The sequence below is a fragment of the Equus caballus genome, chromosome 19, assembly GCF_041296265.1.
Source record: "Equus caballus isolate H_3958 breed thoroughbred chromosome 19, TB-T2T, whole genome shotgun sequence".
NCBI classification, from domain to species: Eukaryota; Metazoa; Chordata; class Mammalia; order Perissodactyla; family Equidae; genus Equus; species Equus caballus.
Window position 1 is genome coordinate 9,428,878 of NC_091702.1, and position 23,762 is coordinate 9,452,639.

Consider the following 23,762-nt stretch of genomic DNA (forward strand, 5'->3'; position numbering starts at 1 on the left):
CAGCCACCTTGTTGATATTTCCCATCATTTGACAGCAGTGTCTAAAGAAGGGGAGGGCCAGTGGACCTTTCACCCAAATGAGTCACGTCGCTGGTGTGTAAGTTACTTGGTGGTAACGTATCTGATAACTCAGAGAGGCCTCATTCCACTCTCATGAGTCATCCCCAAGGCCTTATGGTCCTATGAGAACAGAACATTGGCCCCTATCCCACCCAAATATTTCCTTTTACCTAAATAGAAAGACATGGGAAAGAGCGCCCATATTTTTTTCCCGGGGCAAATACGTAGTTTCTTAGGCTTGACTTTGCTAACGGTACAGGATGAGAACAGTGACTGGCCTTCGTCGGCTTCTTTTTGCATGGGCTTCGGCAGAGACGTGTAACCAGCAGTCTGCCAGGGACTCAGGAGTCTGCTCGCATTCAAAAACGATAAGGGACATCTAAGGAAAAGAAGCTGATCCCTTTCAGAGACACACCAAAGCCAGACAACCCAAGTCAGTCGTAGGAAGATACAGCCAGCTTTAGAGCTAAGTACTGTGACATTAGCTTGGCTTTCTGGGGTCTTTGAAACATGCATCTTTATAAACCTGCCTGTGCAGACATCCCCAGCCCCAAGCTGGGGCTGCCCAAGTGCGGTGAGTTGGCTCTGAAATGCAGACGGCACCTGGCGGTGAGCAAGCCTCCGCCTCAGGCAGCCTGCGGGCCTGTTGGGCGCAGCGGAGCAGCGGAGCGGAGGTGCCTGGAGAAGTTCCTACATGTCCATGGGATTTCGTTGCAGGAAACCACCAGGGCGGAGACGGGCATGGCTTACAGGTACTTGCTGGTTGCGACGTCGTCCAGCCAGGGCACTACACTGAAGCCGAAGGCTGTTGTTATCAAAGAAATAATGATTGAAATAGCAAAACAAACGCCATACAGGAAAAGAAAAATGCATTCGGTGAGCCCCCTTCTTGGGCTGCCTCATTTTTCCTAGCTTTAAATTGTCTATTTTCTCCTTGCTCAAAAGGTAGTCAGGCTCACCTGTGGAAGCTCCTAACCGTGCGCTGCCAGTAGAAATGTCTTTGACTTTGAGTAGGGGGGGTGATTTCGTGGGTCATGGTCAAGAATGGAGACTCTATTCTTCTTAAGGGAATTCATAAGTTAAGAGGAGGATTTTTTAAATGCTGCCTGGGCCTCAAGGCTGTTGTTTTCTTCTAAGCCTGAATCATGTGGTCTGTGCTAATGGCTAATAAAGTAGTTCATGAAACTGAGCAAGTTCTTCTCTAAATGACAGGACTTTTTATCAGTGTAGCCCAAGATGAATTACCGGTTGTTCTCTAAGTATCCAACGCCATCATTATTCTGTGAAAAATTAACGAAAGGGAGAAGTTTTCTCTGGAGGGGGGAGGTGGTTGGATATGTGACCTCTACAAATTGCTCTGAGATGGGAAGTGTTGTTCCTCCTCCGAGCGATACTGGTCAGCTTCTAAGATGTGTCTGCGCCCAGCCGGGTCATGGCAGCGCCTGCCCACGTGCTTCCCTGACGAGCCTGGGAAGCTGGTCCACAGCTGTTGAGCAGGACAGGGGTGCTAAAAACTGATGAAACAGCTTAGCATTGGTAAAGAACAGTTGTCTCAGCTCAAGTCAAAACTCCTACTTGACAGAACAAGACTGCTTTTGCACAGACAAGATGTCCCCAGAGATTTCATTTCTCTATAATCTAAAGGTCATTTTAACGTAGTGGCTACTGCTCCAGTTTCTCAGCTATTCAGTTGATAAAACAATTTTCAATGAGACGGCTCCTCTCTGGAGAGCAAAATATTTCACAGGGATTCTCTTTGCAACCAAGGGCTCATGCAGAAGAGGCGTGAACTCTTCTAGGCGTATGGGGCCTGTTAACCTAGGCAGCCCGCCCTGTCATGCTTTAGGAATACAGCCTAGGAAGAGTCTAACCACCCTTCTGAGAGAACCCAGGCTCCAGACCCTGGGCTGGAGGAGGCGATGCCCACACTGCTCGCCCACCTTCCAGCATCTGCCTCCAGCAGGAAGGAGCTGCCCCCTCCTTCTGCCTCTGCAGGGTCTCTCACTCTCTCCTCCACACTTTTCTTGACCTTCAAGGGTGGCAGTGGTGGAATATAGGTCAGATGCGGTGGACTGTTGCATTTTTTAAAAAATAATCTGTCTTTGCATCTTTGTCACAGGATGAGTGGTATTGCTATGACTCTTGTGTAAACCCTCAGAGGACTGCTGCTTTCTCTCAAAAGCCCTGGTTTGAGCATCGATTGCTCATCTTGTGATGTGTGCTAATGTTCAGACAAAGATATGTTCTAGGACAGTTTTTTTCAAATGGTGATGAAGCAGAGGAATACTTTCCTCAAACAGGTAAAAGCACAGGTGTCCTAGTTGAAGTTGGGGGCCTGGAGCCCACCTGCTTGTGGGGAGCAGTCCCCCCCAGCCCGTTTCGAGGCACCCGTGCAGCTCCCATGCTCTCCGCTGGTTTCGAGTGCAGGTCTGGGGTGACTCTGCATAACACCTCGGAGAGCAAGGCTCTGCGACCTTGCGGATGCCCGGTCTGCTCACAGAGGCAGGCTCTTGGGCAAGCGTGTGCCAGGGGATCACAGGAGTAAGAAATAGGATTTAGGGGACTGACATTCCCAGATCAGAATTTGAGGAAAGAAAAGGGCAGTTAAATTGGTAACTGGCCCCAGGAAACAGCTAAGGCTTTGAATTACAGTGAGCTTGCTGAGTTTGGCCACCTCCTCCTGACAGCTCCTGCACTACCCCTCCCCCAACTTGAAGCAAGTCTCCTTTCTCCGAATTCCCATAGCACTTCCTCTATTCTTCTTTCAAGGCATTTACTAATTATCATTATTGAAAACTTCTCCTTTTTTTTTTTTGCTTGAGTAAGTTTAGCCCTGAGCTAACATCTGTGCCCATCTTCCTCCACTTTATATGTGGGATGCTGCCACAGCATGGCAGACAAGTGGTGTAGGTCCACGCCCGGGATCTGAACCCACAAACCCAGGCCAGCGAAGTGGAGCACGCCAAGCTTAACCACTACACCACAGGGCCGGCCTGTCAAACGTCCTCCTTGAAGCATTAGGGAGGGATTTGGGGGGAAGAGAACTCAGTTCTTCCCCAGCTTGGCTTTTGACTTTGACTTCTTGTAAACGTAACCTTCACATTCTGACTTCTTTTCCTTGACTTCCACCTCCCCTCAAAGCCCCCAGCTATGTTAAAACACCTTGCTCACCCCGCCTTTGCCATGTTGTCCTTTTTGAATGGCATCACTTCAAGTGTAGTGGGAGGGAATGGCTTTGGAGGTAACCAGCCCAGAGTTCAAATCCCAGCTCTTCCGGTTTGCAGACTGTGTGCTGTTGGGCCAGCTGCAACATAAGGTACGTACACACAGTAGGCACTCACTAAATGTAGGTTGCCCACCTGCTTATGCTGTAGACTCTGTCAACCGTTCCAGCGGCAGGGGAGGAAAGCCCCCTGTAGCTGAAACATGCAAACGAATAAGATAGAAGAATCTCATAAGGAAAAGAAAGAATAAAAAAATCCACAGTAATTTACAGTCTGTGTAGGTCTCCACGCTGAGCTTTAGAATTCTGAGCGGTCTGGGAGAGACGGATAAGCTGTTTTCTCTTCCTAATTTGGTCAGATGCCACTGCAGCCTTCAGCCCAATACCAGCTGCTTGGGTCCTTCGATCATCTGTGAAAGAGCATTATGTTGTGTTTCCATGGAGACTTGGTTATATTTCTAACTAAGGGGCACCAGGGGAGGAAAAAATCAGTAAATATGCAAACACATGCATCAGCTGAAAAGAAACTGGAGGAAATTGAACGTGGTGGAAAAAGTGCCAAGTTGCTGTGTAGATCCTTCTGTTTGCTTAGAATTTTCAGCAAAAATACAAGTTCTTTGTGGATTCATTTTGTCTATGAAATAGTCATCTAAGAGGGTCCTTCAGGCAGTTCTACAAGCCTAAAAGTTAATTGTCTCTACTACATAGCATTGAACTCTGAGCCAGACAGTAAATCTGAGCTGGGGTCAAGGGTCAAGCACACCAAGAGGAAGTTTCAGGGACAAAGCACAAAAAATGTCTAGACGGAGAAAGGGTGCAGCGAACACCCAGCTTTGAAGCGGTCTTGTAATACTACCATTAGCCAGGAGGAACGCAAGCAGATGTCAAATGAAGGGCTGCTCAGAGGTCAGCAAACTTTTCTCACAAAAGACCAGAGAGTCGCTATTCTGGTGTTGCAGCCACGTCCACCTTTGCCATGACTACGGAACTCTGCCGTTGTGGGTGAAAGCAGCCACTGACCACAAGCAAATGAGCGGGCGTGGCTGGCTTCCAATAAAACTTTATTTATAACACTGACGTGAGTTTCATATGATTTTTGCATACCACAAATCTTTTTCCTTGTTTCCTTCCAAACCATTAAAAGATGTAAAAGCCATTCTCAGCTTGCAGACCATGCAAAAACAAGTGGCAGGCTGGATCTGGCCAGCAGGCCATAGTTGCTGACCCTGGTCTAGAAAACGAAGCTTTCAGTTGTACAGGGTACTTATTTATTTGTTTGTGTTTATTGAGTTTTAAACCTCCTTGATTCCAGAGGTATTTGAGGTGCCTGAATGTATATAATTCAGAAAGATAAAAATAAATTTTAAAAAAGAAGGAAAAAGGAGGCTAAGAAAGCCTGAGAGCAGCGTGGGAAGACAGCCCGGGGAGGGAGCGTGCCACATGTGAGCATTCGGACCTGAACTTGGCTCTGTGCTTTCTAGCAGCACCAAATTGTGAAGAGGGAAATGGAGCTCTTTACAAGGGTCACAGAGTCCTGAAGGTAGAGGCCAGCCAGGGGTGCTCGGTAAGGGCACACCTCTTCCTGACCTGCAGATCAAAGAGAATGTTCTCTGGTGCTTCTTCTTCTTTGTGTAATTAACAGCATCCTTGAAAATATCCTTAGTAAACACAACAGTGAGGTTCCTAGGGCTGTTCCTTCCACAGCCCCTAACATTAATCGTGGCATTGCATCAAATACTAATTCAGCAAAAGCAAGTGGGTGGATGGTAGAAGAAATGATACTGGCTTAATAGAAACCACATTGATCAGTTTGAGATTATTTGTGCTTTAAAAATTCCCCAATAATGATGACACAGATTTTGCTGTTCTTTTTCAGTGGCGGGGCTTGTCCAGGTTGCTGGAATTAAATAATTGTTCCCCCTCCCCCCCAAAAAAAGTTATGCTATTTGCCAACCAAAGACAAAATTTTCTATAGCCTTGAGTTGAAGGTGGGGAGGGGACAATAAAAGAAGAAAAAGAGAGGTGGGGGAGGTCTCGGAGTTACTGACATGGGACAGACCTCAGAGATAATCTGCTCCAGTTCCTGGTTTTACAGCTGAAGAACATTGAGGCTTGGCGACGTTAGGTGACCGGCCTGAAGGTGCGTTGTCAGCCAGCGACAAAGCTGGGACCAGAGCCCCCTGGGTCCCAGTCCAATGCTTTCTCTACACTCTCTATATTTATTCCCAGTCCCCCCACCCCAACACACACACACACACACGTGCGCCCCCCCATATACTGCTCCTGGGGTGCTGGAGATCCAGCCACGGTCCCCGTCCTGCTCTCGTCTGCTTTCCTGGCACCCCCCCCACCCCCCCCCAACCCCCGTCGCTCTGCTGTGTAACGTGCCTCAGTCCTTCTGCTCTGCACACTTGGCCCTCATCCCTGCCCCAAACCTTCCAGTCTCACCGTCATTACTTTCCCTACCCAGAATATTCTTACACGTCCCTCTTGCCTAGGCAAATCCAACCCACAGTCTCTTCCTTTTCTCTCATAGCAGGACGTGCCTTGGCTCCATACACGTCCGATTGTCAGTTATCTGTGTGTGTATTATTCTCAAAACAATGCTGTCGTCACCCAGAAGACAATGACAGGAGCCTATACTCTTTTGTAATCTTCCCATGCTTTGCGCTTAGAAAGTGCTCAATACATTGAGTTGCTTGATTGGGGTGCATCCATTCAGGAGTTGTGGGGCTGAAAGAAAGCCCCAGAGAGCCTGTGGGAACTTCACTTTCCCCTATTAGTAGTGCTCTATGCCCCTGTCTCTCCTGTATCTTAAACATGATATGTTACTTAACCTTGCTGAGCCTCAGTTTCCTCATCTGTAAAGTGGGCCTAATTCAACTTACCTCGCAACTGTGTCTTAAACTATAAATGAAGTTACGTATGTGAAAGTGCTCAGCTCCCTGCCCGCCAGCAGGAGTCGGAGCCCAGCGAGCAGAGTTCCCTCCTCCACCTCCTTCCTAGGCAATTCTAGGATCGGCCATTCGTCATCTTTCAGAGACTGAAAGAAAACCTGGATAATGATATATCTAAAAGGGAGAATGGCAGAAAATAAGCCCCTACAAACTGAATCTCGCACAATTCTGAGCATTTCACCCTCCTTTCCTCACTTGCTTTTACAAGTTTTCTGCTTCTCCTATTGGAATATATCCTTAGGATCTGTTTAGAAAGTGCTTTGTTTTTCTTTTCACCTCACACATGGGCTCCTATTTAATCAAAACAGCCTTATGAAGCTTTGGAATGCATTACTCTCCAAATGGTGTAAAATGAAGATAAAAATCATCTTTTATCAATCTGTGTATTGTCAGTGCCTACTATTGTGTCTAGAACAGAAATATTTGAGACAGAAGGAAAGTCAAAGGGCTAACCTCCCACCAGCTTGCACAGTGTCAGGATTTCTTGGACTGGAGGTGTCAGTTCTCCAAGGCCCCTATTAAGATGGAGGTGTGGAATCTAAGTTAACAGGCGCAGACCTCCAAAGAACCAGGACACCACCCGGCCTGCCCTGGAGACAGAGAAGGGGGGCAGGAAGGTTCCAGCCTGGACCAAGCGGGAAGCATGGGTGTCACGGCCCCGCGCGGTGCTGCAGGCTGGCTGTGCAGGGATGCAGGAGGGAAGGAACAGAAGACGATGGTGGGAAAGCTGGAGAGAATGCTCACTCGCTCCCAGCTCTTCTCAAAGACAGCTGGGCGAAGCGTTTGAAAGCATTCATTGAAGGGTAGAGGCTTCCTCGATCTCTAAGTGAAGATTTAATGACAAGCAGGAAGTATTTTTTGCTCTGAAAACCTTTCCTTGGGTTCTGTCACAGTGAGCATGTGGTGTCCCAGCTGGAGGATTCGAAGACCAGCCCCTCCCTCCCTACTCCTCTGGTCCCCCGCTTGCTTGTCTATAAAGTAAGAGTCACGACCTTCCTCAGAGGACAACACTATTCGTGCAAAGGGGCGTGTCGTGGGCACTCAGGGAAGACCGTCCTCCTCTGGCCTTTCTGCTTTCCTAATTTCCATGATACAGTGTGCAAGTTGAAAATTACTTTTGTTCCTAAATGTAACTCACTGTCATCCTCCCAACCCCCCTCACCCCAAAAACCCCTCGGGATGCATTCCCATGACCTGCTTTTCTATGAAACGCGTGACACACTCAGGCCTGCCGGAAAAGGTCCGATGGCCCGGACGGTGAAAATGAAAAGCCTAGAAAAAGTGCTCCCTGTGCAGGGGGTTGTATTTCCCCCTCAAAAAAAAAAAAAAAAAAAAAAAAAAAAAGAGTCTATGTGGTTTATTTCCGACTGGCCTGATTTGGGTCAGTCTGGGGCCTGTGCTAATTTGCTCTGAGCCCTCTGCTGTGGCTCTCCAGCGTGAACACTTCTGGAGAAACGGTGGTGACGCGCAGATGGTTCCGGCTCAGAACCTATATGATTACTTGAAACCCGGATGGGCTGCTGGCGCAGGGCTGGGAGGCTCCGGGAAAGGGGCCCATTCAGAACCGGCCGAAGATTCATTTCCTATTGGCTGGAACACAAGTTCTAAAATAAGCACATTTTTAAAACGTCAGTTTAGATAGAAAAGGCTTTAAAATTTAAGCAAGAGTGAGAGGTGAGTGCCACTTGGATTTTAGATATTTTCATTCTGTTTTGAAATTCCCACTTGTGCTTTTCCAGGGGGAAGTTGCTTCGTTTACGTAGCATAATGAAAACATTGGAAATTCAGGGCTGGAGAGCAACACTGAGTGATATGAAGCCGCGCTTTCTCACGTAGAAATTGTTGACAAGGGTTTCATATAAAAAAAAAATCAGCATTTTGAGACCTGGTTTTTCTGACCAAAAAGCAAATACGCGTAAGTCAAATTACATTTTTACTCAGGAAAACAGCTCGTCCTGAATTTCCCTGCAGGGCCTGTTGGTGCCACGAGGAGGCGCTATTTGATAAAGAACATGAAGCCCTCAGTCCCTGAACCGCAGACAGAAGACATCTAAACTTCACCCAGATGGCCCTAGACCGGAACTTTTGTCAGTGTATTTCTCTTGATTGTGAAAATGAATAAGACTCTCTTTTGATACCACATGGGAAATTTTCTATAGTGAGAAAAGCAAGAACTTACGGCCAGCACGGTCGGGATTCGGAGAAGCCCTGACTGGCGGAGATGTTAGGTAGATATTTGGGAGAGAACACGTTCTCTGTGCAGGAGTTTGCAAGCACAGGGCACTCTGAGCCGCACCACAGACCTCTGGGCGGCTGCTGGGGGAAAGAAAGGCAGACGGCTCGCCCGCTCGGCCTTCCCTTGGAGAAGGTTCTGCTGGTGCCCTTTGCGCCATCTCAGGGGCAGGTCCCTCGCTGCACAGTTGGGATGGGGCGGATGCAGCGAATCTGGAAGGGGTGTGTTGTCGGCATTCCCTGGGAGAAGGCCGAGCGTTAGAACCGTGAGCCTGCAGGCCTGGCTCAGCACCACATCGGGAGGTGGACGAACCAGCGTGCCCTTCCTCCTATGTGTCCAGGGCTCGTGCTCACTGGTCCCGGGACACCGCTGCACACCGTGCGGTGATCCCGGTCATCCAGCGAGCCCTCTGCCTGCCCTTAGCTAGTTATCACCTGCTCCTCCCTCACGTTTCAATCACGCGTCTGGTGATGCGCGCCCGTGTTCAGACGAAGATACGTTCTAGGACAGTGTTTCAAACAACGATGAAGCAGAAAAACACTTTCTCCAAACAGGTGAAAGCAAAGCTGTCCTAGTTGAAATTGGGGGGCTTGAGAGTGTCTGCAAAATATGTCATATCCAAAGAAATGAACCTCTAATGGAGGGCATCCAGGTGGGAGCTACTTTAAGACAACCTATCCAGTTCTCAAAACCAGATTATTACAAAAATACTTTTCACTTGAAAGTGATTTCAGACGTACAGAAAAGTTGCAAGAGTAACATAAAGAACATCTGTAGGCACTTTACTCTTCGGCCTATTGTTTACATTTCGCCCATTTGCTGTAAGCTTCGCCCAGGTCATTACAGGCTGGCTCCCCGCACCCCCACCTCCAGTTTATTTTCCAAGCCTTTGAAAGTAAGTTACACACGTTACGGCCCTTCCCGCTCAGTACCTCCTAACAGTAGGGTATTCTCCCACATGCCCCCAGCACGATGAGCGACTTCAGGTGAATTTACATCCTCTGACACTTTTATCCTTCTGTGTCTGTGTTCCACTGTTGTCAGCCAACGCAGTAATGCCCTGCATAGCAATCTTTTTACTCTGCTAGTACTGGATCCAGTTTAGGATCGCATGTCGTATTGTGTCGTCGTGTCTTTTTAGTTTCCTTCAATCTGGAGCAGAGCAGGAGGGGATTAATTTTGGCACGGGGAGGATGGTCGGTGGGGAAGGCGGCTGTGACCAGCTGCAATGTCCGCTTCGTGTCGGGAGGTGGCGCTGCAGTGCCAGGCACTTGCTCTGCGCGGCCTCGGGTCTCCCGGTGACAGCCAGCAGTTCCGCGTCGAAGGCTGCGAGTTCACCGCTACCCAACCAGGGCCGCCGCATCTTCACTGGAACTTAAGGTCCAAAGCTGAGGTGGATCTCAAAGACATACGGGCCTAACCGACCTCCATAAACGCAGCGACCTGTGTTCATCCGCTGAGCACATCGGCCGAGGGGCGCGCTGGCGGTGGCGCCTTCGGAGTCTCCAGGGCCTGGAGCGGCCGTCTGCGCGCTGATGGCAGAGAGGGCGGGCGGGAAGGCCAGGCGCTCGGGCACCGCAGGCGGCCCGGCCCCGTGAAGCCGGCCGGGGCCAGCCCAGGAGACTGCAGCCCCCGCCGGAGGGAGAGGCCGAGCGCAGCTGGCTCCAGGGCAGAAGGAGCGGCTGCGGCCGTGGGTCCGGGAAGCCCAATGCTGGAAGGGGGAGCAGCTGCGAGGCCCCAGCAGCCGGGAAACGTGGGCTCTCTCGGGGCCAGATGGAATGCTTTTAGACCAGGGAGTGCTGACCCGACGGTCTTTAGTCTTTTTGCCTCCGTGATGTTCCTATTGATCTGCTCAGGCAGAATGAGACAGAGGTTCTGCAGGCGCACAGGGCGGCGGGGCCGGAGCTCTCGCTTCGGCTTCGAGGGTCTGTAGGGTCACCGCGTCAGCCTGCTTGTGAAACCCTGCAGCACTCTGTCCTTCTGCACGCGGGGACGACCCGCGCCTTTGGAAGCTGATCGCTTCCTGAATGACGCCGTGCAAGCCCGGGCGCCTCCTTCCCTGGGGCCCGCTTCCCTCCCAGCACTCCCGTTCCTTTATTCTTGTAATGTCCCTCTCTCGCCTGAGAGAGCTCCGGATTTCATCCCTGTGGTTAAGGGCTGCACCCCAGAAGGTGGTGTCTAGTGTAGAACTCAGCACCTATTCGCTGCATAAGTGGATAATTGAGCAGGAGTATAACAGGTGAGCCCTCACTGTTCACCGGAAGACAACCTGGAGGGTCACTGGACACAAGGCATCGCTCCGCCAGGCTCTCCACCCTGATCTCTCTGCTGCTCACTTGCTGACTTGCTGTCTTCTTCATCCACAGCATCCTCATCTGCGGTAGCGGCGCCTGGGGACGGCATGTTCTCGTAGGAAATGGTCCTTAGGTCTTGGGTTTTAGGATCCTTTAAAGTTGCCTGCCATACTCCTCATCATGTCATAAGCGCACTTTATTTTTGTTTCTCCTCAGACATCCATCCTGTTTCACGTTTGATTTGCTCATTTACTTCCCTCCATTCACAGAATCTTCATTGTACTTTCCTCCAGAAAGTTCTCTGTGGTGTCACAGTCCGGCCCTGTGTGTAGTGGGTCCGGAGTTATAGTGACCAGAACACGACACTCGGGGCTTTCACTCTGTGCACATGCCCCGTTTCTCCTCAGATGCGGTGCTTACATACCCACATTATGGGGCCGTGGGCCTCTCCTTCTCCACCCCTTCCCACCACAAGCTCTTCCCCTCCCTACCCCCTGCCCACTGATCCCATCGGTTAGAGCCCTCTCTTAGTTTACTCTTTTCTGGGTCATTTTCCATTTCCATCTCATTACAAGAGGGGCATCATCTCATTACAACACCTGGGTGTCATCTCCCAAAAGGTGGGGGACAAGTCTAGAAGGTCAGCCCTCCTGTTGGAATCCCTCAGTGACCCTAAATGCACTAAAGGATTCCATCTGTACTCAGTAATTATGGGCGGTTGTGAGTTCTGGTTCCTGGTCTAGCTCAGACCTGGCCTGTAACTGAGGAGCTCTTCAGTGGGGTCAGCAGTTGCAGGAGGGTACCATGGTGGTGTCATTAGGTCGTTGTGGGGTTTCCCACTTGAGTCTGGCCCCGTTCTACCTCTCAGGCAAGACCCTGACCTCTTTGACTCAGTGTTAGTGGGACTTGGCGATAACAAGAGTGGGGTGGCCCTCTTCCGCTCAGTGGGGTTAATTGCCTGGGTGAGACGCCATGATGGCGGACAGAGTCCAGCTATCTTCTTTCTGCTCCTTCCTCGCAACTGTTTCCTCTCCAAGAACCTTCCATTTCTGACTCCATGGTCACCAATCCTTGGTTCCTGGATGTCCTGTATGAGTTAACTATTTTCCTTGTTACGTCTCATGACCCCTTTAAATTGTTGGGCAATCCAAAACACATTCTCTTAGAAGACGGAAAATCACGTTCAGGCAGTCAAATCTACTAAACCACGTTTTGTAAATCATTGGTGGCACTCTTTTTATGAAGTTATTTTGTATGACCACTAATCAGTCTTGATGTTTTTGGTGCTGTATCTATTCCTTTGTTGAACTATTTAGTTTGTTTCCTCCCTGACACACACACATATTCATTCTTTCATTCAGGAGCTATGCTGAGTGTTCACCCATGTTGTACACTGTTCCAGGCACTGGGGACACCACAGTGGACGAAACACACTGAGTTCCCTGCTTTCTTGAATTTGATTTTACTCTAGTCGGGGTGAGGTAGTCAATAAACCAACTAAATCAATAGAGTGTGAAACATTTCAGAAAAGGTAAGTCCTCTGCAGAAACACAAAGCATGGAAAGAGGATGAGTATATGTGTCAGGGACAGTCACAGTGTTGAGGAGTGTAACCAGGGAAGGCCTCACCAAGAAGATGGCATTTGAATAAAGATCTGAAGGAGGTGGAAAGGACAATCCCACGGCTTCTAGGGGAAGAGTGCTCCACAGAGAGAGTCAGCATGTGCAAGGCCCAGACTGGGAGCATGTAAGGGAGAAACATCAAGGAAGCCAGTGTGGCAAGAGCTTAGCAAATGAAGGTGAAGGAGCAAGAAGTAACGTCAAGAAGCCAACAGAGAACACTGCACATTCAGGAGGTTCCCCAGACCTCCCGCAGCTTCAGGGATTCACTGGAAGGACTTGCAGAGCTCAGCAGAGCCTTTACGCTAGGTTACAGTTTATTTCAGCAGAAAAATGCACACTCAAATCGGCATCAGGAAGAGGTGCCTATCGTGGGGCCCAGGAGAACCAGCACAGAGCTTCCAGTGGTCCTCTCCCAATGGAGTCACGTGGGGAGCCCTGTTCTCCCTACGGCAATGTGAGACAATACAGGGAAGAGTGTCGCCAACCAGGAAGCTGATCCGAGTCTTGGCATCCAGAGTTTTTATTGGAGGCTGGCCACACAGACACACTGAACCCTTGCACGGTTGACCTTGGTCTCCAGCCCGTGGAAGTTGAGCTGATTCCGTGTGGCCCAAGGCCCCCACCACAAACAGCATAGTTGGCGTGGACCATCAGGCAGGTGCAAGGCTGCCAGGTAAACAAAGACTCTCCTGTCGGGCAGAGCATGCTGAGGACATAGAGGTTGCCTCCCAAGAGCTGGGGCAAAGGGCCAAACCTTTCTTTGGTCAAGGTTAATACTTTACTGCATAGAAGCCAAGTCAAGCAGATCCCTGTAGGCCAGTGAAAAGGTGCTGGCTTCTGGTGCGACTGAGAAGACTGGAGAGAGTGGAGTAGGAGAGTGACGTGATTTGATGTATTTTTCAGTAGATTTTCTGTTTTAACAGGATCAGGATGGAATGAATAACGGATCAATCCAACAGCTGAGTTGTAAAATAGACTGAAAGGTAGAAGCGGGGTTTCTGATCGGGAAGTTACGGTAATGGTCCCGGGAAGCGGTAACCGTCGCTTGAGCTGGAGTGGAAATAGTGAGAAGTGATCCGATTCTGGATGGATTTGAAGAGTTGAGTCAAGAGCATTTTCTAATAAATTGGATCTAGTGTGCCATAAAAGGAATAGTCAAAGATGACTCCAAGTTCCTCGGCCTGGGCGATTGGGACAGTCGCGCTGCCCTTAAATAGATGAGTAAGGCTGTAGGGGAGCAAATCTGGTGGGAGGAAGAATAGGAGCTTGGCTTTTGGATATATGGGGAAATGCCTGTTAGACGACAAAGGGAAAGTGTCAAGTAGACAAGAGTCTGGAGTTCACAGAGAGGTCTGGATGGAGGCTTATATTCAAGATATAAACGTATAAACCTTAGAGTCGTCGGCCTATCATGAGAGTGAAAAGCCGTGAGACTAGCCAAGACAGTGTAGACAGAAAAGAGAAGGAGCCAAGACTACAGCCCAGGCTCTGTTAGCAGGAGGAGGAATGAGGAGGAATCAGCCAGGAGACTGAGTGAGCGCTCAGAAAGGTGGGAGAGAAGCGAGAGCATGGGGGCAGGAGCCCGTGAAGGAGGCGGGAGGTGGACTCTGTGCTATGCTGCTGACAGGTCGAGTGAGGTGTGGACGGAGAGGAGACGTGGAGCTAGGGACATGAGGCCGTGGTCAACCTCAGCAAGAGCAGAGGGAGAGGCATCGCTTACTTTGTACACAGAGACGTGCTGGAAGAAAGCAAAGACCCACGTACGTGTGTAGGGAAACTTAAAAGTGAATTCTGAATCCTAGTTAACAGAACTGGACCGCTGCCCACTGAGCAGTGTCTCTGGACTTCCCTCTACCTGTGAACATAGAGAAAAATAGAAAAAATCGTAGTTGAAAACTTAAATTGGCCCAACCTATGACCAGAATACAGAAGGACTTCCCACTAATGGTGATGTGTGTAAAGCGGGAGCATCGGCAGTAGCGTGCGTGGCATTCTCTGCGTTTGCCTCGCGAACCAGCCTCTCTGCCTCCTGAGCGAGGGAGGAAGACGCCCCTCACCTGCTGGCTGCTTTCCTGATCTGGTGCTCCCTTTGTTTTCACACCTGGAGATTTCCCTTTCTAGGCCTTAAAGTTGCTTCTAAATTTATTTTGTTATATTTTATTCAGCAATTCTATTTGCTTCGAGGGTGTATGTATACGTGTATGGGGGGAATGTTCACATTAAGTAAATCTTTCATATTGATGTAAAGTTCACTTTTAAAATCAAGACAAATAAGTATTGTACTTAATCAGAATGGACTCAATTAAATTTTTTTTAAAAGCGCAGCAAAAAGAATAGGAGGAAACACAACTAAATATTAGCAATTGTTACTTTTAGGTGGTAGGAATGTGGATGATTTTTTCCCCTTTCTCTATTCCTAATTTCTGAATATGTGTGTATTGCTACTGTAGATGTGAGAAAATTGTAATTAAAAATAGATTTCAAGAATTTAAGATGTACGCTTTTGAAGTTCTTTTTTGAGACACCTTGGATCTAAAATAAGCATTGGGATTCATCAGTCTGATCTGTAGTGAGGTTACAGATACAGACTCTTGTTCTGAACTTAACCTGGAGAAAAATCTGGGCCTTTATGTAGATAAAAAATTAAAATGCATTCCACCAAAATGCTTCTCTTCTATAGATAACCTTGACTATCATAGATCATCTCTATCAGATGCATGTATGTATATTTGCAAGTGACAGAAAAACAAACTCAGGCTGGCCTGAGTAATAACGAAACTTACTGGCGCATGTAACTAAAAAGTTCAGGGGCAGGAAGATTTCGGGAAAGAGTAGCTCAAAGGTACAAACGCTGTGGACAGGACCTAGTTTCCTGCATTTGTGACTCTTTTTGGTAAGGGCTCCACTCTCAGTGCCAAGGCCTGGTCTGCGGCAGCTTCAAGCTCTCCTCTCATCTTCAAGATGGCTAACGAAAGCTCTCACTCCCTTCCAGAAGGAAGAGAGAAAGAAGGAGCTTTCTTCTCCAGGAACTTCCATCTTCCTTGGTTTTGATTGGGTTCCCTGTCCGCTTCTGGACCGCTGACTGGATTGGGTGACGGGAGAAGCTGGCTGATGTCATGGCTTCAGACCACCCCTCCTGGGCTGCCCGGCCAACAGGGGAGAGGCAGGCGCTCCTGGTGTGGGAAGAGGGGAGCGGATTGTGGTGAGGCGACCTACGTGGGTGGACCACACTCTCCAGTGATCACGCGGGTGGGGACAGATGTGTCATAAGCTAGTGTGGCAATGAACCGTGGGCCTGAGATTCCAGCCAGCCAGTCACCTGCCACTGGTAGTGAGGCTACCCCCCGCTGAGCTGTGCCGCCTCCGTGCCTTAGAGCCGTGCCTCTGGTTCTTCGTTCCCCTCCTGCTCCGAAATCCTCTGACTTCTGTGTGTAGAGGGACATTGTCCTCTGTCGGTCTACATCCCAAGTAGCTTGTGCTGCTTAATCACCTGACTGAAATGAGCAGAAATCTCACTCACTAAAGGGAGGGAGGGAAACACTGGCTTTAGAAGCTAGTTAATTTAGCATGGAGAGAAATGCACTTTTAATAAAGAGCTCATTAAAAACTCATAACGTGGTTTATTTCTAAGGTGGTTAGTGTCTCCCCACTTGCCCCACTTAATACAGCAAAGTTCCATCAACTATTCAGCCGGTGTGATTATACGAACGCCGTTTCATGTTGCTCTGATTCCAGCGGTCCTCGCTCCACACGCCCTCTGAGGCAGAGCAAGTGAGCAGGAGTTCAGAATCTGAGGAGATGGGGTGGTCATTCAATACCCTCCCCCACCCCGTAATTTTACACACAAGTTTTCTGAGGCCTGAAAAGGTTAAGCGATCTGCCAACAGTCACGTGGATGGTTTGCTAAATTCTGGTTAGGAATTTAACCAAAGGATTTTGAGCCACCCCTTTTCTCTTTGCTCAGTAGCATTGCTCAAATCAACAAAGCCTGACTGAGGACCAGTTGTGCCCCGAGCAGTATGCCAGTTACTGACCAGGAAAGACAAGGCTCCTGGCTTCAAGCAACTCCAAGAGCAGTCCAGTAGGGGAGACAGCCATGTCAAACAGATAACCAGACTGGAGTCTGGTGTGATACATGCAGTATTGCAGTTTAAAACGCAGTCATAATGTAGTAGAGCGAGTGATGAATGCTCTCTTGAGAGTCAGAAATGACTTTGAGGAATGGGCAATTCATGCACAGGGTTTTGAAGGATGAATAAGAGTTCAAAGATTGGTCCAAGACTGGGAGAACATTTCATGTAGAGGGAATAATAGATTTGAAGCCCCAGAGGTGATGGTTATCAAAACAAGTTTAAGATACAGATATAGATTGAATGCTGGTTCTAAGGCTTACTCAGTGAGTGACTTACACAACTTATTTATCCTTTCTGCACATTTACATTTTTTCATCAGTAAAATGGAAATAGCAATACCTATCCCACAGGGTTATGGAGAAAAATAACGTTATAACCGCAAAGCACATACACAGCAGGAAGTCACCGGCAGGCAGCTACTCTTCTCATCTTCCTTCTCTTCCTCCTTTTCCTTCTTGCTCCCCGCAAAACCTTTGAATTTTCTAGAATTTTATATAAATGGAGTCACACTTGATGAGGAGAGTGCTGGAAGAAGAGGTTAAGAAGCAGGAAAGAAATAGATTACTGGAGAATCTGGCCATAAAAACTGTCACAGGATTACTTAAGTAAGAAGTGACAAGATCAAAATTACATCCAAAAAGGTGTTTGTGGAAGAGCTGTGTGTAGGACACCAGTAGGAAGCTATTGCAGCGAGCCAGGTGACAGGCTCGAAGGCGTGAGTGACAGCAGTGGCGCGGGGGGCTGGGACGGAGCGGTGTGGGGGCCCGATGCGCAGGATGCGTGCTGGTTTGGCTTCGCTCCTCGCGTGCTGGTTTTCATTTCCACTCGTGCGTTAGGGGCCATCTGGGTGGGGGATGCGTGTTGACCTGCTTGGGCCCAGGTCGGCTGCAGGATCACCTTGGTCATGGCGCTCTGGCTCACGAGAGAGGGTCCTAGGAGAGCCGCTGCGCTGTCAACCCTTTCTCCCCTGTCCAGCCTTAAAGCAGCTCCTCCAACCTTTGCATTCCCGAGGCGGTTATCTTGTCACCTCAATTTATTAACTCAGGGTAACCTCAAAAACGCTACTTGAAGCGGCTCAAGCTTTCCTCTGAGGCTGGCCCGTGCCTCCTCTTTCACAGGCTCTGAGGGGTCCAGGGGTGCGAGGCTGCAGCCCCCGCGTCACCTCCATCACATTGGTCACTACCTTCTACTGTCCTTGAAGAAGCCTGTGCCCTTTGCTGCAGGTCTGTCTTTCTTGTTTCACGTTGGTTTTAACGGCCCTTTTATTGATGACTGAACTGAAAGAAGGAGTAATGTGTTCACACACACACACACACACACACACACTCACACACACACCCCTCTGCCCACCAAGAGAACTGATACCAGGAAGAAGAATGTCAGCTGACTCCAGCCCCTGACACGGCGCGCTGGGCTCCAACCAGAGGAAGTTTGTCCTCCGTGACTCCTTCGTGCTGCTTATAGATCTAAATAATATTGCAGTATTTGCTCGTATTTTCTTTTTGAACATAAACAGCCACCTATACATTTTGAAAATGTTTTCATTCTACCCACATGTGGGTTTCTGCATGGTTTGTGAAGGCTGGTCCATATAAGCAAAGCATTGTGACTTCACACTTTTCGTAAAATGCTTGGTCTTTGACTTAACTATCTACAAAATATCTATACGTGTGTGCCCAGATGAAAAGGAGTGAATTATCGGCAAGGTATTCCAAATTTTATCTGTAAAAGTAACTGTGCACTTTGCCTATATTAAAAAAAAAAACCTACTCATAATTTTATTAGATATGATATGATTTTTAAAGTTGAACTATAATTGACATACAATATCCTGTTAGTTTCAGGTCTACATCATGGCGATTCGGTGTTTGTACACATTATGAAATGATGACCATGACAAATCTAGTTACCACCTGTCACAGTACAAAGTAATCACAGTATGACTGACTGTATTCCCTATGCTGTACATTACATTCCAGTGAGATTTATTTGATAACTGGGAGTTTGTAACCCTTAATCCCCTTCACCAATTTGACCTCCTCCCCCACCCACCTCCTCCGTCTGGTAACCACCAGTATGTGTCCTGTATCTATGAGTCTGTTTCTGTTTTGTTTGGTTGTTCATTTGTTTTGTTTTTTAGATCTCACACATAGGTGAAATCATACAGTATTTGTCTTTATCTGACTTATTTCCTTTACCATAATACCCTCTAGGTCCATCCATGGCGTCACATATGGCAAGATTTCTTTCTTTCTTCTGACTCCATTGTCTCTGCGTGTGTGTGTGTGTGTGTGTGTGTGTGTGTGTGTGTGTACACCACATCTTCCTTATTCTTTCGTCCATCGATGGACACTTAGGTTGCTTCCAGATCTTGGCTATTGTAAATAATGCTGGAATGAACGTAGGAGTGGACATCACATTGAATTTCTTGATTTAGATATTGAAGGCTTTCTAAGAATTCAAAAAACCTTAGAAGAAATATTTAGAACACTGTACTTGGGTACTTGATTTTCCGTGTTGGGCACATGGAAGAAGCCTTTGAAAAACTCACATCTGAAATGCTTTCACCCCTGGAAATCATAGAGTGGATTTCTAAACATTGCTTGAAGCCTAACAGAATAGATTACACATTTAAATTAGATATTTATACTGGATGTTTTTGAACAAGGAAGACAGAGTAAACAGTAGCAATAGTACCACACCTGTTTATTTTTGTGTATTATGTGAATCTGCTGTTCTTTCCAATTTTAGGTCGATCAATTAGGCAACAATCAACTAATAACTTTGACCACCTGCTACACACAAAATGTTATGCTTGACACTAAAAAGGTTAACTAGCCCTCAGAGGAAACCGCCCCTCGCTGCCTTTACTCTCCTCCCTCCTGACTGTCTTGAGAGGACTCTTGTCTTATTTTCATTGTACATCCAGCTGCATCTTCAGCAATTCAGAGGCAGGTTGAAGAGAATCACAGATGTTACTAAAACGCAGTCTCTTGCTTTAAAAGGATAAGGAGATCGCTAACGTCTCTCACAGACGCGTGGTGTCTGTGAAATCCCTTCAGATACTTCCTGCTGGTGACTCAGAGTGTGGCCATTTGCCAGCCGGCATCTCAACATCTTCAGTACCGATTACCTTTGAGTTAAAAACTCACCGAAGAGTTTGATCTTGGAACAGCCTGGGAACTGCCCACTTGGCTGCTCCGGATGAATAAAAACAACTCCATTGCCTTCATTTGATTAGCTGCTTCAAACTTAAACCAAAGGAAGCTGGAATCCCCATCGACACTTGTTTAAGACAGAAACAAGATCAGGAAAACAAGGAAAACCATTTCACAAGGTCAATTTTGGAATTTGCAAAGCTCAGGCGCTCTGAAGTTAGCAACTAATTGCAGGAAAATTATACTCAGGTAGTTTAGAAAACTGCTTTTAATACTTAAGTTTAGGGGATGACCCAGAGGCGTAGTGGTTAAGTTTGCATGTACCACTTCAGTGGCCCTGGGAATGTGGGCTCGGATCCCAGGCACAGGACCTACACACTGCTCATCAAGCCATGCTGTGGCAGCATCCCACATACAAAATAGAGGGAGATTGGCACAGATGTTAGCTCAGGGACAGTCTTCCTCACCAATAAATAAATAAATAAATAAATAAAAATTTTAAGTTTAGATGTGGTTTATTCAATAATATTTGAAAACAGGACTCATACTGTGGTAGTCACCAGTCACATGTGGCTATTTAAATTAAACTTAATTAACATTCAAGTAAATTAAAATTAAAATTTTGCTCCTCAGTAGCATTAGCTGCATTTCCAGTGCTCAACACCCACATGAGGCCACTGTCTCGGACAGTGAAGATGTGCAACGTCTCCATCATTCAGTAGAAGAGCCTGCATTGAAAGATCCACTCGAGAATCTCAAACTCAACATCCATAAGGTTGTCTTTGCTTTTGTGAATTTATTTTTAGGTTTTCAAATGACCTATGACATTAAAAAAATTCTGCATAGTCCTGAAGAGCTTCTGCAAGACAAAGGAAACCAGGATCAAAATGAAAAGACAATGCACCAACTGGGAGAAAATATTTACAAATCATATATCTGATAAGGGGTTAATCTCCATAATATATAAAGAACTCACACAACTGAGCTACAAAAAACACAAACAACTCGACCAGAAAATGAGCAGAGTATGTGAACAGACATTTTTCCAAAGAAGAAATATAGATGGCCAATAAGCACACAAAAAGATATTCAATATCACAATCATTAGGGAAATGCAAATCAGAACTACACTGAAATATCACCTTACACCTGTTAGAATGGCTATAATCACTAAGACAAAAAATAACAAATGTTGGAGAGGATGTGGAGAAAAGGGAACCTTCATACACTGCTGTAGGAATGCAAACTGGTGCAGCCACTATGGAAAACAGTATGGAGATTCCTCAAAAAATTAAAAATAGAAATACCATATGACCTGGCTATCCCACTACTGGGTATTTATCCAAATAACTTGAAATCAATAATTCAAAGAGACTTATGCACCCCTATGTTCATGGCAGCATTATCCACAATAGCCAAGACATGGAAGCAAACTAAGTGCCCATCAACAGATGAATGGATAAAGAAGATGTGATAAATATATACAGTGGAATACTACTCAGCCATAAAAAAGACAAAATCGTCTCATTTGCAACAACTTGGATGGACCTTGAGGGTATGTTAAGTGAAATAAGCCAGACAGAGCAAGACTAACACTGTATGATTTCATTCGTATGTGGAAGATAAACAAACACATGGACAAAGAGAACAGTTCATTGATTACCAGGGGAAGGGGGCTGGGGGGTGGCACAAGGGGTGAAGGGGCGCACTCACATGCTGACTAACAAATGATAGTGTACAACTGAAATCTCACAATGTTATAAACTATTATGACCTCAATAAAAAAAAATACACTCTATGGATGACGAGGGATCCGTCACACACTCCTGATGGGGGTGTAAATTTGTGTCAACTTTCTGGAAAAGTATTTGGTAATATCCTGCAAGGTTTTAAATGAGAATATAACCCAACAATCTTACTTCTAGGAATTTATTCTAAGGAAATCTTTTTTTTTTAATGTGGACACGCTTATTAGAGATACACACTGAAATATTTATGGATACATTGATGCAATGGCTGAGACAAAATAGAATTATTTTGCATCAAAAAAAAGTTCTACACAGTCCCCTTACCTTGAGCCAAGTCAAATAGTGTGGGCGGGGGTCAACCACCATGTCAGCCTGTGGTGAAAGAGTAGGAACAATGATCACTAAGGATCAAGTGGCAACCTGGTAGTGGGGTTGATTTAGCAACTGGTAACTAAAACTCTCTTATGGAGAAGATGTCAGAATGTTCCTTCCCCAAGAGCATTTTGATATACGCTCTTCTGCATGTCCGGTTATTTTTCAAGTTACTGAGAAGCATTATTTAGTCTTGGTGATTAAATCACCACAATGAGCAGATTTCTGGCACCAGCTGAACCCGTGATTAGGGAAAGAGAAATATGAATTTTGTCTTTATTCATGTCCGTTCAAATCCAGCCATAACTTTTTGCTGGGTGTAGACATTTGGATGAAGAAGTACTTTTAACTCAACTTTATCTTGTTATTTTATTACCCTTTTGCAGCAATGGCAAACTTTATATAGAATTATAAATCAAGGCCAAATGTTGCGTGGATGCCATGGTACAAAGATTCATTTAGCACGCACACGACCTTATAATCTACAAGGTGATTCATCACTCGTTGTCCTGTCTTCCAACTGAGGCGTAGGATGCTGACGCATACTAATGTGCAAAAGTCAATGCTGGGTGTCCAGCCTGCAGAGTCTTGTGTACTATCCTTCTCCCATCTAACAGACTCTCAGCCCACTGGCTGCAGGGAGGGCTGCCTTGCAGAATCGATGACCTAAACACAGTGAGTTAATCTGGTGGGATATGAAGTATGGCTTGCCCTACCTCTGCTTTGGCTGTTGACAGTTTGCCCAACTCTACAGTTTAGATGTGACCAGATAAGAGAGACAGGAAATGTGAGATGAGTGCCCCAGAAGAGAGAGAGCATTATATTTTTCAAAGTGCTTTCACATGTGGTGCCCCATTGCATCCCCATGTCATTCTGTGTACAAGCCAGGAAAGTTTAGGCTTCACAAATGAGGCGGCTCTCTTGAGAAGAATTGGCCGTTTTTCTGCCCCATCTCACATATGCTCTGTGCCTCCCCATGTGACCATCTCTCACCAGACTTGAAGCTACCTGAAGAGGGACCATGTTCTTGTTTATCTTCTCTTCTTGGTATCTAGCATAATGCCTGGTGTGTGAGTTGTTTATTTGCCCCAAAGAAAAAAGGTGAATATAACACAAAAGATCGGTAAAGAAGCTATGATGTGTTTTACATAAGAAAAATACACTATAGGTTACTAAATATTATATGGGAAAAATAAATAAAATGAATTTTACCCTCATTCTGAATAGAAATCAATGACACGCTTAAGCAGGAAACGTTGAAAAGCCATACCACTGTTTTAATTTTGATCCTGGGGTGATGCCCAAAACCCTTTTGATGTGAAAGGAGATCCTGATGAGAGCAAACACATGCCTACAGCATCATACTGTAAAGTGGACTGTAAGGACAGACAGATGGGCAAGTTTGCTGGTCACTGATGGACACAGGCACGTAGCATTGTGTGTGGTCAGAGGTACCCGTAGGTTGCAGGCCAAAGGTCTTGCCCTGGGCTCAGCCTGGAGATTCAAGAGAAGGGAGAGACAGAGTTAGAGGAGCAGAAGAGAGGAGACTGAAGAGGTGGCCTCTCCACCATCAGTAAGGCTTCGGGCGTCCTGTGTTGAGCTAACACTCCTCCTGGCAGAACCCAGCGTGGAGTTTACTCTGTTGACGGACACAACTCCCCACACGTCTGCTGTGTTGCGTTCACCTTTCCTCTTCTGAGCAAATGTTTTGTTATATTTAATGTTTTTACTTATACTTGTCTTTAACATTACTTTATATTTATAATTTAAGTCCCTTTTGTACTTCCGAGCTTGCTTTGTTTTGGTTTTCAAATATAAATGATCAGTTCTCACTTTTGAATAATCTTGCTGACTTGGGGCCTTGTTTACCATGTTCTCACAAGACCCTCCCTTCCTGGTCCCCGGAAGGCATGTGAGGGATTTAGGGGGTGTTCATGTGGAAACGGAAGCCCATTGTGAGGC

The 23,762-nt window shown here is 46.8% G+C and overlaps 1 protein-coding gene across 3 annotated transcripts in view; it reads left to right on the plus strand.

Annotated features, from left to right (window-relative positions):
• The first annotated feature begins 222 nt into the window (after positions 1–222).
• KCNAB1 (potassium voltage-gated channel subfamily A regulatory beta subunit 1) overlaps positions 223–23,762 on the plus strand; it is a 364,559-nt gene continuing 341,019 nt past the window's right edge. For 2 of the 3 annotated variants that reach the window (XM_001490611.6, XM_070243166.1), the window contains exon 1: positions 223–812. In XM_001490611.6, the coding sequence (XP_001490661.2) occupies positions 571–812 (242 nt within the window). In that variant the 5' untranslated portion in view covers positions 223–570. The remainder of the gene's footprint in view (positions 813–23,762) is intronic. The other variant, XM_070243167.1, reaches the window with a different exon arrangement.